This window comes from Copadichromis virginalis, linkage group LG3 (genome assembly GCF_057382275.1).
Source record: "Copadichromis virginalis isolate Kocher_CV1m ecotype Utaka linkage group LG3, C_Virginalis_male_GT1.1, whole genome shotgun sequence".
Lineage (NCBI taxonomy): Eukaryota > Metazoa > Chordata > Actinopteri > Cichliformes > Cichlidae > Copadichromis > Copadichromis virginalis.
The window spans coordinates 62,405,839-62,419,617 of NC_140620.1; the positions used below are offsets into that span (position 1 = coordinate 62,405,839).

The 13,779-nt window shown below is 43.1% G+C and overlaps 1 protein-coding gene across 1 annotated transcript; it reads left to right on the top strand.

The window, feature by feature from the left end:
* The first annotated feature begins 9,425 nt into the window (after positions 1–9,425).
* Positions 9,426–11,444, top strand: LOC146716514 (protein NLRC3-like). The gene is made up of 2 exons (XM_085441505.1): positions 9,426–9,496; positions 9,613–11,444. The coding sequence occupies exon 2, from the start codon at positions 9,813–9,815 to the stop codon at positions 11,442–11,444; it is 1,632 nt and encodes a 543-aa protein (XP_085297631.1). The 5' UTR covers positions 9,426–9,496; positions 9,613–9,812.
* The last annotated feature ends 2,335 nt before the right edge of the window (positions 11,445–13,779 follow it).

Here is a 13,779-nt window from a genome sequence, read left to right on the forward strand (position 1 = left end):
AACACCTGGGCATGCTCCTGATGAAGTGGCAGATGGTCTCCTGATGGATCTCCTCCCAGACTCCAGGACTAGAGCATCTGCCAACTCAGGCAGCAGAAGGTTCTCCACGGCGTCTCCAGACTCTGTCACACGTGCTCAGTGTGAACCTGCTTTCATCTGTGAAGAGCACAGGCCGCCAGTGGCAAAGTTGCCAAGCTTGGTGTTCTCTGGCAAATGCCAAACATCCTGCACGGTGTTGGGCTGTAAGCACAACCCCCACCTGTGGACGTCGAGCCCTCATACCACCCTCATGGAGTCAGTATCTGACCGTTTGAGCAGACGTGCATATTTGTGGCCTGCTGGAGGTCATTTTGCACAGCTCTGGCCTTTCTTTCCTACCCCACAGTACCTTTCCTTATCTTTTGTTTCCTACTCTTTTACTTAGTCTTTGATCACGGTTGTCTTTCTAGATAATTAATGTCATTTGTTCTGGGGCGAGTCACTGGCTCAGGTGCATTCTGGGACTGTCAGTTCACCAGTGTGCTGGCATGCTTCTTAACAAACACACCACTACAGCAAACATCTCAGTTGTACTTGTTGATTTCTTCAACAAAACACTGAACAAAACATGTCCTTGTGAGTGTGCTGCCTGGTGCTTTTACATTTTGTGGTAATTTGAGCAGCCCAGAAAGCATCCCATGAATTCAATGATGTTATTGTATCTGAACATGTACACGAGTCATTAAATTAGATGGGAAAGAATGATTCAGGGTAAACAACTGCACCAAGGGAATTACATTTTTCTTCTCAACATGTAAAATGTCTGTTGATAAGCAATTTCTAAAACAGACATTATAAAAATCACATTAAACAGATGTGATTAACTTTTTATTCTAGCAAACATAACATCAATGATGACACAATCAGTCTTCATCAGAAGTGCTCAAATCACTCTCATCGTCTGGAACGTCCTCCTCCTCCTCCGAGTCCATTTCCAGGAGTGGTTGGTGGCTGAGGATTCTCTTGTACACGTCCTTTACTTTGAGCGTTTCAGCTTTCAGTTCACTTTGTTTTTAAACCAGGCTATGGAGTCCTTTCTGTGCATCCTCCGACATGCCAACAAGGGAGGCTGTAAAAACAACAAAACTATTAAATATAAGTAAAACAAACAAACAAACAAACCTCACCTCATAAACACAAGGAGTTAGGATCATGTAATTAAACTTTTTTTTAAGGGAGAAGCCAGTGTTAGCTAGCAACCCAAATATAGGTAAAAGATCCAGTAAGACTTTAGCATCTGCTATTATTTTCAATCAATTCATCACCAAATGTATAAATAAATAAAAGATGTGCTTACAGTCTGAGGAGATTGTCCCCAACACCACAGATCGCATTTGCAACACTGTCCAGTGATGCTGCATCTCCCTGCAAAGGATCATCTCCTCCTCTCTCAGGCGCCTCACAGCCATCACCTTCTCAAAGACCTTTCTCTTTGTCCGGAGGTCAGCAGCAGCTGCAGTTTAACAACATCAGATGGGAAAACATAGCAGCATATTATGATTCAAGAACAAAACATTCAACTGCTGCTCAGATACTGGGAGTTTGTTTAAAAAGGATATTTAGAAATCAAGAGCTTACGTTCACTTGTGCTCTGCCAGGGCCAAACGTCGCTCTGCATGAGGGCATCACTGGATACGATTTGCTTTGTTGCTTGTTTCCTTGTTGTAGTCGTCAACAGCAGCCGCCAAGCGTTTCTTCTCATCTAAGATGACCTTGTGAATTCTGTGTCGCCTCTTGTTGCTATCTGTAAATAATCATAAAAAGGAACACCTTCACATAATGCATATATTTACATTTTAATCTACACTCATCAATTCGTTTGCTAGAACAAATCACATCCAGCTTAAACAAACCTGGATCTGATTTTATTCTGTTTACAAAGTAGCTGTACAAGCTGTACAAACTGAGCATCAAACGGTCCGTTTCAAAGAAACTGTGACACCATTTTGTCTGTAAAGACTTTGTGTTCGCACTCTGATGATGACGACAAGCTCCTCTACTCGTGCCTGCAACGCTCCAAGGCTGCCATCAGTTTGATCCGTTTCTAAGTGAGAGGAATATTAATCAGAACACAGGATGAGTAACAGTCACCAAACTACAGTGGACTCTGTAATCACTGACTTGATGATATTCATTATAAGACATCTGGAGCCTTCATGTGCTGCATTATCATGAGATAACAAGTATGTTGGTGTTCAGCTTTATAAACCAACTAGTACGACATCACTTCAACCCAGGTCCAATCCAATTTGATCAAACGCAACAACTCTGCCATCAATTCTGCTTTTACAAGCTTATTTTTCATTGTTTGTTGACACTGTCAGAAAGATCTTAACTCTAAGTTCTTTAATGAGGCCATGGTGGGTCCTGTTGTTATACACGAGTGCATTATATTGAGACTCACCTTCAGCCCACTGCTGCAGTGTGTCGTCATCCACACCCAGCTCATTTCTGCTCGCATTCAGGCTCTCCACTTGTTCTCTAAGGATCCTTATGATCTAAGAATACATTAATAAATGTCATTCATATGGACATTTTTAGAGTACTGGTGTTTCCCCCCCATTACCACACACATTAAAATGGGTGTTGAAAAAATGACCTTTAGATATCTCTGGCTCAAAGTGCGGCCCAGTTGTTCCACTTTCCTTTTGTTCCAGCCCAAAGCCAGGAGGCTCAGCATGTCTGTTCGCCCTGCATTTCAGTTAGTATACAAATAAGAATGAATGAGCAGGAGACTGAGTGGAATCTCACACACAGACACACACCTGCTTTAGACATGTACTTCGTTGTGATGGCCGCCCTAGACAGGAAACTGTTTACTTGTTCCACCTCTTCTCCAACTGTAGAACCGGCCCCATCCTGAAACGCACCTCCCCATTTGATCTATAGAAAGGAGGTCACAATACATGACTGCTGAATTCATTCAACCTTATAACAAAATGTCTTAAACGTATCCAAGACTACAAGCTGCAGTATACCTCGCACATCCAAGTGTGAGCTTTTGCATGCATGACGGAGAGAAAGGCTACGTTCACACTGCAGGTCTTAATGCTCAATTCCGATTTTTTGATCAAATCCGATTTTTTTATCTGCTCGTTCACACTACAAATAAAATGCGACAGCAAACGCGCTCTAGTGTGAACGCTCAAAGCGGCCCGCATGCACAAAAGAAGATGTCACACACAACGCGCTCTGTTTAGACCCAGAGCAACAATATTGTTTGACTGATGGCCCTTAATATGAAGACTTCGGACTTTACGTTTCCCAATTTTTGCTTTAAGTTATTTTGTTATTTACATAATAATGTAAATAACCTAATAATTATCCTTATTGCTGTTTTAGAGAGGAGCGGTGCTTCAAAGGATAGCTGCAGATTTCTGTCAGAATCTGCAGATTATACAGTACAAATAAAATGTTCACGTTTCTCCAACGCTGTCTTCCCAGCAGTTTCACCGGATGGCCAGGAAGCGTTTGCGATGTCTTAACGGGCGCTTCTCCGGCGCTGATAATTGGTGTCTGTCTTGTGTCAGTGACGTAAAAGACGGATTTAATGCGACATGACCGTTCACACAGCAGTCGCTTTCTGAAACATCGGATATGTATCGGATTCAGTACCACATACGAAAGTGACCCAAATTGGGTTTGAAAATATCGGATTTGTGCCGTTCACACTGTCACACCATGATCGGATATGGGTCGCATAGGGTCAAAAAAGTCGGATTTGGTGCGCTTTCGCCTGCAGTGTGAACGTAGCCAAAAGGACGCATTGACAAGAGGTTCCTCAGCTCAGGGCGCTGCTGAGCCACGTTGGTTAAATATGGGAAATATTTACAGGCCACATCGGAGCAAAGGAACATAATATGTCCTGGGACGCTAGCTGCCAACTTCCTCTGGAGAAAAAGGGGGTAAGCAAAGATCTCCCCTCGAAACATGTTCAATGCAGCTAGGAGGACTAACAGCAAACAAACAGCTATTTCCATGCCCTCTTCATCCAACTTCCCAGTGGACTTTTTGGTCGACTCCTTTGCTGCAGTCCAAGATGAAGATCCACACAACCCTTTCCCTGGGACCTACACACTCAAAGACACGACGTGATTACGCCCTATCAGGGACAAACTTTTTTAACACAAATGCAAAAGAATTAGCTGAATTAGCCTTAAGTCACGTTCACACAACACCTCATAAAAACCATGTTTTTATTTTTTTAAATACACATGGTGACAAAATGAAGTGTGCATTAAGATAAAGTCAAGTAAATACGACAACACCAAGAGAAAAACAAAGTAAATATCCACCCATCCAAATATGTATCCACACACACACACGTATGTGTATATGGTTATGGCGTTAACGTCATTTTAACAAGATTAACGCTGACAGCGCTGATATATATGTGTATCTTACATCATTTGTGTGTCTCTGGATGTATTTCACAAACTCAGCAACTTCCTCATCTTCTTTAATGAAGACACCTTCAAAGTTCCCCTGCTCTGAAGTGCTGAACGAACACAGTGACAGTTGTTTGAAAAGAAACATCAAAATACAATTTTTGTACAAATCCATATTTGATTTATGTACACAATGCATAACGTACCTTGCATTTGATTGAAAGCGATAAAGCTTGCAGTTTCCATCAACTGAGACGGCGAGCATGTCTGGAGTGCAGGCAGGGCAGCTAAAGCATGGCTCCTTGCACATCCTGTCCACCTCACACTTTACAGCACTCCACTCCAAGAAACTTTTACTGAAGGCATCAGCTGATATTCGGCCAGTCTTTTAAGTAGAGGACAAACAACAGAATATTCACGGACAGTCATCATAAACATTGATTTGCACAATTTCCTTAAACTTGACAAATTTAGAAACTCACCCTTCCAAAATGGGCTGTTCGTTCATCCAGCACTTTGACAAAGGCCTTAAGTGACATCCCTGCTGCAGCTTCTTAATGTCATAGAAAGACTGAAAGACATCCATTGAAAACAGGGTGCAGAAATTTAAGGTGCCAGGCCAATATCCACCACCCTGGAAGTCCTTAACTGAGGGGGACCACATTAGGCCACAGCTGGTGCAGCTCACCACTGGCAGTGCAAGGTTATAACGGCCTTTAGGAAGGTCTGCTCCGTCTTTTTCACCAACGTTTACGTATTTGTGCATGAGCAGTGTGAGCGGCTGTGGTGACACGCTCACGAGCGAGCAATGTTTGTTCCCCTCAGAGAAATAAAAAAAGTACAGGGAGGAATGGGAAAAGGAAAACGCCTGGCTGGAAAAGTGCACGATAACACCTTTAAAGCGCACTGCACTGTGTGCCGGCGCACTTTTTCCATAGGCATGCTTCTAGTGGTGGGCACATGAAGAACATGAGGGGCGTGAAAGCTCAGGGAACCCATAACCAAGTTTTTGTCCACCAGGCCACGGCAGAAGCAGATATGGTATGTAGACACTGGTTTGTTTTTTTAAACCCTCTGGTTAAGGTTAATATGGGCATGTGCAGTGAATATCAGCGCTATGTGGCCAGAAGTGTGATAATATAATTTATTTTGTGTAATAAACAACTGCAAGGATAGATGATTACAACAAATAGATGACTAATACATAAAAGTAATACATAGATGAATAATGATGATGAGTTATGATGCGTAATCATGGGAACAAGCGGGTTTACAAACAGGAGCAGCTGATTAGCTTTAGAAAAGCTGAAATAATACCTCAACTGAAGCCAATTGCAGTAAATGCACTAAATGTGCACTGTTACAAGAATATTTTTCTTTCTATTGTTTTCTATTAATTTATATAATTTTAAATTAAGCACGACAGAGTTCTTTTAAAGAAAGATTTACTTTTATTCTCAAAAGTTAAGCATGACAGGCTTCTGTTTAAGAAAGAGACCTGTTTTACTGTGTTAATGTTGTCATTTTGAGCTAAAAATAAATGGCTAAATGATTTTCATGTGTTCATATCACAAAGAATATGCATCTGCTTAAATCAAATTCAAGTCAAATGGTTAAAAAATAATTTCACACACAAAAAAAGAGCTAAAAAATTCACCACACTGGGAAGGGTGAAGACAACTGGGTCGCCCGGCCCTGGCCACGAGGTGTCCCTTATTTATTTCTCATGGAGTTGGCAACCCTATGTTTACATGATCGAAATATCTTGAACACAAACACAAACAAACAAAGAGGAAGACGGCACAGCAAGGAAACAACTACAAGTCCCAGCATCCTCTGTGTTTAGGGAGCAGCAGTGAAAGTGAAAGTATTGAGCCTCCGTTCAGAGCAGCAGGAGGAGGAAGGTGGAGCTGAGGCAGGTGAGTGTTAACATGAATGTGTTTCTTCTTATGACATAAAATAATTCCACGCTGTTCGTGTCTGTGGGTGAAATGTGAGGCTGGTCGGCTCCTCTGAGCGCTGGTTTCCTGTAAGTAGAGAGGAAGTGAGTTTAGCTGAGCCTCCGTTTAGTGTGAGAGAGCAGGAGGAGAGTGAGAGCTGTGCTGAGGCAGGGTGAGTGTTAACACCGCTCTGACATTACTGTGTCTCTGTGGCGGGAACAACAGGCTCCGTCAGTGGAGGCAAAAATAATCAGACTTTGGTTTTTCAAAGGAAACAACTTTATGTCGGAAGTTCCCGCACGCTCATTGGATAACGATGTGTCAATCTCAAGTTATTAGCCAATGAGCGTGCGGATTCACAGAAAGACCCGCCTTTATCACGGGACTTTAAAAACTACAATGGCGACAGAAACTCCGTGAGTGGAGTTCAGGGTGACGTTATGAAACTGTGACGTTTGAGCCACTTCCTGTTCTCAGTCCCAGCGTCCTGATCACCGAGGTTTCTGTTGCTCTGATATCTGATATTGATTATATTGGTAAACAGGCTGTAGCATAAACATCAGGTCTGTTCTGAAAACTGTCTTTATTTTTTCAAAGTAAGGGAATATCTGTGGTCTGATACCGCGGGCTCATGGGCTAAGGACTTGGATTGACAAGTCAAGCGCAGATGATTGTGTTGTTTCTTATAAAGGCTTGTGTGTGTGTGCCTTCCTGTGTGTGTCCTTGTGTCAGTGGAACTGAATCAGTGTGTTAGAGAAAGTGCTCCTCTGCTGTGCCGTCATCGTGTGGATGCTTCTTTTAAAGTTGGAACTCATGTCTTTATGATCTGCTTCATTTCATTAAACCTTTATTTCTAACCATGAAGTCCCTTTGAGGTTACAGCCTCCTGGTTAGGTTTAGGCTGTTATTGTGCTTCAGGCTGAAATATGAGGAGGAAGGAGTGGGGCTGGTTAGCCCTCATGACCCTCACCATAACACATACGTCACAGGACAGTGTTTACCACAGAAACTCCATGAAATGATCAATGAGAACTTTAGAAACCCGTCAGTGTGATGCTTCCAGTACAACAGCACCTCTGAGTGTGTGTGTTTGCCTCTCAGACTAACTCCACCCTGACATCAAGAAGATGGAGGAAGAGGATGGAGCAGGATCTGCAGCCTCCAGCTGTGTGTCTGTGAGGAGTGACCGGTCCAAAGACATACCTCTAAGGTTCAGTAATGAACCTGCAGCAACAATGTAAGAGAGCTGCTGACTCATTTATTCAGTGTAAATAATGATTTTGATGCAATGGGAGAAGAAAAATGACAAAAACAGTTTTAAAAATAAGGATTAAAATATTACAAACTATGTTTTTGAGTTTCCTGATGTAGCACAAAAATATATGAACATAACTGTATATAGGACAGATATTTTACGGTTCTTTTCGGCAGCACCAAAAAACAAAAAGACTATTTTAAGCTGTCTGAGGTAGTGAGTCAACATGTCACACTGGGTCAAAGGTCAGGGAGTAAAAGTGTGTTTTAAAGGAGGTTTAAAAGCAGCGAGTGAAGGAGCCTGTCGAGGTAAATCGTTCCATAACTGATCAAAGTCAGTTGGTGGACCTCTGTGTGAAATCAAGCATCTGGTTCACAGAGAGGATAACCCTCACATGGGCTGTACAACATTATATAGGGAGACAAAAACAGAGATTATCGTAGCCATCGCTCTCTCGCATGGACGTGGCAGTCTTGCTGTCTGCTGCGAATCCTCCCCGTACCTCCGTGACCTCGTCTGGTATCTGCTCCCTCCTCTGTAAGAGACAGTGAAGGAAAACACGTCTCTGCCTAGTCTTGAAAATCTAATCTTATCATCCATTGTTCTTCTAGGGCCTCTTCTTCTTGTGGCCTCAGCTAACTGCTAATATTTAAATGGCTAACATTAACATGTGTGCCAGCCAGGTTCACATTTATGATGAACTATGATTAATTAACTGATGTTGAAACTGGAGCTTTACTGACCTCTGAAATTCCTCCTAAAGTGTTATTCAGTGTTGTGACAGTCAGCTGCTTCAGCTGCTGCTGGGATGGGCTGTGGCAAAGAGAACAGAGAAAATCCAAATCAGAGTTTTTCTCTGAATTAAAAGCAAGGAAACAACAATATATTCTACATGGTGAAACTGATGGTTTCTGGTGTTTGGGTCTGTTTTTCTGTATTCATGCAGATAAAGTGTAAACTCAGATGAATTATACCATCAAATGTTAAAGGAAAATATCAGGATGAGTGTCTGTGAGCTGAGAAGGACGTGAAGCGAGCAGTTTATCCCAGAGCTGAAGCTGCTCTGTGTGCAGAGATGAGCTCAGATTCCTGCTGTGATTGATCAACAGTCACAGAAATGTAGACTTGTAGTTATTACTGCAGTATGGTCACAGCAGATACTGATAAACATGTATTATGAGGATGGATGATCAAGTTTCTCACTCTCTCCTTTAAATCTCAGTTTTTTTCTTCTTCACAGTTTATCTGTTAATTTATTAATGAATGACACTGAAAGAGTTTCTGTTATATTTCCCCTTGAACATCAGCTTATTAGGGCGGCATTAGGAAATAGCCCCCCTCCAAAGAATGAATAAATGAATGATGATAATAATAAAATGATTCAAAAGCAGAGCTCAGAGTGGTAGAATGGTCAAACATGGATCCACGGGTGGTTCAACTGCATTTGGTGACGTGACTAAAGCAAATCTTTCAAATAATCCCACCATCAACGGGATGTTGTCTCCTTTACTACGGTTACTTTACTTGGTCACCGTGTGAATTTCTTTGAAATGAACCAAATTCTTTTATTTGTTGGTTGTTGCATATTTAACCTCTACAGTCAGGAAAGGAGGAGATGAGGCCTCAACAATGTTGGGTTGTAGCTGTGCTTCAGGTTAGAGTGAGTGTCCATGGAATAAATGTAAGTCAGTGAACTGGAAACATGACTGTGTTCAAACTTTGTTTTCCTTTTTATAATGAGTCTAATCAAAGGTGGACAGAAGTATCTCCACTGTGACTTTTCTGTGTCACCATCAGAGCTTCTGCACAGTGTGGAGAAAGATCCAGGACCACAGCTGGACTGCAGACAGCCAGTCAGAGCAGCTGTGTACAAAGTAAGACTGAACATCTGTCTGCTGATGGACTCATTTCTGAAAACTGGACTTCTTGTGTTGTTCAGACATTGAAGAGTTTTCTTTCTCTTTAGTCTCATTGTTTTTCTTTCTTTCAGCAGATGTTGGTCTGCAGGAGGTTTTAGATGAACATAAGATCAGTCTGAGGAGGAGATGTGAACGTGTGACTGAAGGAAGTGATGAAACAGGAAGTAGAACCCTCCTGAACAGGATCTACACTGAGCTCTACATCACAGAGGGACAGAGTGAAGAGGTTCATACCCAACATGAGGTGAGGCAGCTGGAGACAGCTTCCAAGATGGACGCCCTCCATGACGCTCCAATCAGGTGCCAGGACATCTTTAAAGCCTTACCTGACCAACAGAGACCCATCAGAGTGGTTCTGACCAACGGCGTGGCTGGTGTTGGAAAAACCTTCTCAGTGCAGAAGTTCACTCTGGACTGGGCAGAGGGCTTGGAGAACCAACATGTCAGTGTGGTGGTTCTGCTTTCATTCAGGGAGCTGAACCTGATCAGAGATGAGCAGTACAGTCTTCTGGAGCTGCTCCATGTTTTCCATCCAACATTACAGAAGGTCACAGCAGAGAAGCTGGCTGTCTCTCAGCTTTTGTTCATCTTTGACGGCCTGGATGAAAGCAGACTTTCATTGGATTTCACCAACAGGAAGCTGCTGTCTGATGTCACACAGAAGTCATCAGTCAGCCAGCTGCTGACAAACCTCATCCAGGGGAATCTGCTTCCCTTGGCTCTCGTCTGGATAACTTCCCGACCCGCAGCAGCCAATCAGATCCCTCCTACATGTGTTGACAGGCTAACAGAAGTACGAGGCTTCACTGACGCCCAGAAGGAGGAGTACTTCAGGAGGAGATTCAGTGATGAAGAGCTGTCCAGCAGAATCATCTCCCACATGAAGACATCCAGGAGCCTCCACATCATGTGTAGTATCCCAGTCTTCTGCTGGATCACTGCTACAGTTCTGGAGCACATGTTGACTACAGAGCAGAGAGGAGAGCTGCCCAAGACCCTGACTGACATGTACTCACACTTCCTGCTGGTTCAGACAAAGAGGAAGAAGAACAAGTACCGTGAGGGACGTGAGACGAGTCCACAGGAGCTGACGAAGGCTGATAGGAAAGTTCTTCTGAAGCTGGGGAGGCTGGCGTTTGAACATCTGGAGAAAGGAAACATCATGTTCTACCAAGAAGACCTGGAGCAGTGTGGTCTGGATGTGACAGAGGCCTCGGTGTACTCAGGAGTTTGTACAGAGATCTTCAAAAGAGAGTGTGTGATCTTCCAGAAACCAGTCTACTGCTTTGTTCATCTGAGCATTCAGGAGTTTCTGGCTGCTGTCTACATGTTCCACTGTCACACCAACAGGAAGACGGAGGTGCTGAAGATGTTTCTAAAATCAGAATCTTTCACCAAGATGATTTTCAGTCTTTTTGATAACAAACATCTCCAATCACTTGATGTATTTCTGAGCAGAGCCATGTATAAATCCCTCCAGAGTAAAAATGGCCACCTGGACCTATTTGTTCGCTTCCTTCATGGCCTCTGTCTGGAGTCCAACCAGAGACTCTTAGTAGGTCTGCTGGGTCAGACAGAGATCAGTCCAGGAACCATCCAGAGAGTCATCAACAACCTGAAGAAGATGAACAGTGATGAAATCTCTCCTGACAGAACCATCAACATCTTCCACTGTCTGATGGAGATGAACGACCTCTCATTATTTCCGGAGATCCAAGAGTTCCTGAAGTCAGAGAACAGATCAGAGAAGGAACTCTCTGAGATCCAGTGCTCAGCTCTGGCCTTCATGCTGCAGATGTCAGAGGAGGTTCTGGATGAGTTGGACCTGCAGAAGTACAACACATCAGAGCAGGGACAACAGAGACTGATTCCAGCTGTGAGGAACTGCAGAAAGGCTGGGTGAGTCCAGATGTGATCATTAACATCATTGATCAGTGTAGGTTAGTAGTTTAATGTTGAAAATAAAATCAGATTGTAACCACAAAGTGTTTGTGTCCGTACGCTGCAACCTTCCACACCATTCCTTTATTGTACAGACTCAGCAGCAGCTCCATGGATCCCAAATCCAAGAGTGGAGAACAGATTTGAAGTGTGTCACATCCATGCAGTCACAGCTGTTTCCACCATGTTTCCACTGATATTAATCCTGTTCAATGACACGTTTCATATCAGTGAATATGTTCTTTAGGACGTCCACTGACATGTTTAAGTGTCCTGCTGGAAATCACTCAAATCATCCATGAAATCCATGAAAAATCCTTTTAGTGTTTCTAACTTCACCCTCTGTCCTCTCTCGCCATCCTCCTCACTGCTTCTTTCACTGATAATCACACAAACATTGTATTCAGCTACAAAATAACACAATAATATCATCTGATGATCATTATTATAAGAGCAGGATCCATATTTGATATCAGAGTAACACACTGCTTGGTTATGTGCAGTCATCATCAGTGACTGTGGGTCAAACAGAAGCTCTCTGATTGGTTGCTGACCTTGGTCACCTGTCCACTCTCACCTGTTTGTGTTTGCTCTCTCTTTGCTGTCTCCATCCTCTCTCTCCTTTCTCTCCCTCTCTGTCTTTGTACGTCACTCAGGTCCAATGGAAACAGTGACATTTACAAACCAATCAAAGACAAACTGATCCATGTCAGGTTATAACAATATTCAAAGTGAATACAGGCTGCTGCTGGACACAGACAGGTAACATCATTTTGACTTGCTGTCACCTGGATCTGGACTCATAAACACTGAAGCCCTGAACAGGAATACAAATCATTTTCTGCCAACTAGCGACACACCAGCAGATAATGGCTCAGAAAGCTAAAATGAGCCAATCATTTCTGTGTTTAGTTCCCCTGAAATCAGATCTGATATCAGCAGCTCTGAGTTCATTCATCATTATTGTCCAGTGATGAGATTTCTGCTCCGTTTGGTAACAGTCAGCAGGTTTTTCCTGCGTGTGGACGTGAACAGTCGTACCTGACAGCAGGTAGCAAACAGAGATCATCTTTCCAGCTGGAACTCTTCACTGAGCTGAACTCATTCAAAATGTTCTGGAGTCAAAACAGGAAACAGTCCAAATGTGTGTCTTCACTCTGACTCTGGATCAGATCTCAGTGACAGACTGTGGACATTATGGAAGCCTAAATGTGACACCATCTTCCTCCTTCATCTGCAGATTAAAGCCAAACAAAGATTCTCATTAAAAGTCTGCAGGTCTGAGAGAGACTCAATCGTTGTGTCATGTCAAACACAGTAAGAGGAGCTGAAGCACAGATGTGAAGAGCAGATTCATCAGATTATGACCTCACTCTGTTTTGTCTTCATATACATTCAGTCTGTGTTTATAATGCAGATTTTCTGCTTTTATAATAACACATTTTATATTTTCTATCATCACAGACTGACTCAGTGTCGACTCTCAGAGTCTCACTGTGAAGTTGTGGCCTCAGCTCTGAAGTCCAGCCCCTCCCATCTGACAGAGCTGGACATGAGCAGAAATGATGGCCTCCAGGATTCAGGTGTGAAGCTTCTGTGTGCTGGACTGGAGAGTCCAAACTGTCGACTGGAGACTCTGAGGTGAGTTCACTGACTGCGGCTGTTGTTGTTTTTCTATATTTCATGTCTTTGATGTTTGAAACTTTCTTTAGTTCCTAAATGTTCAGGATGTGTCTGAAGACAAATGTGAAGAAGTTTGAGTGCTTTCAGAAATGTTGTCTTTCCAAACGACTGAACAACAGTTTTTCCTTTTGGCTCCAAACAGAAGTGACAGACTTGAGCAGGGTTCATTTAAAGGCTGACAGAAGTGGAGTGGTGACGGGGAGATGTTTGACAGGACAGTGTTTCAGCCTCCACAGGTTCATGTTGTGCTCCATCAGTCAGTGAAGATGAAGTCAGTGCTGATGAGGCTGTAGAGTGTGTGAGGGATGTGAATGAGGATGATGAAGATCTGATGATAGCAGATAAAAACAGGCTGCAGAGACTTTGAGCCATACAGGGCACACAGTGTGTGTACAGAACAGCTGAAATCATTATGGAGGCCTCACTGGGATATGGAAGCATCACAGTACAGCTTCAGTGAAGCATTAAAGTCTCTGATATGAGATGAGAAATGAAGCAGCCAGAGCTTTTTCATGAGTGGAAATCCACTGTGACTGTGAGCTGCTGCTACAGCCTCCAGATTAGCCAGCAGCTCATCCTGCTCAACATTTCCTCACCAACTTTAATGGAAGTGT

What these genes read in the sequence shown, in the direction of transcription:
- LOC146716514 (XM_085441505.1), top strand. Translation starts at nt 9,813, where the DNA reads ATGGACGCCCTCCATGACGCTCCAATCAGGTGCCAGGACATCTTTAAA.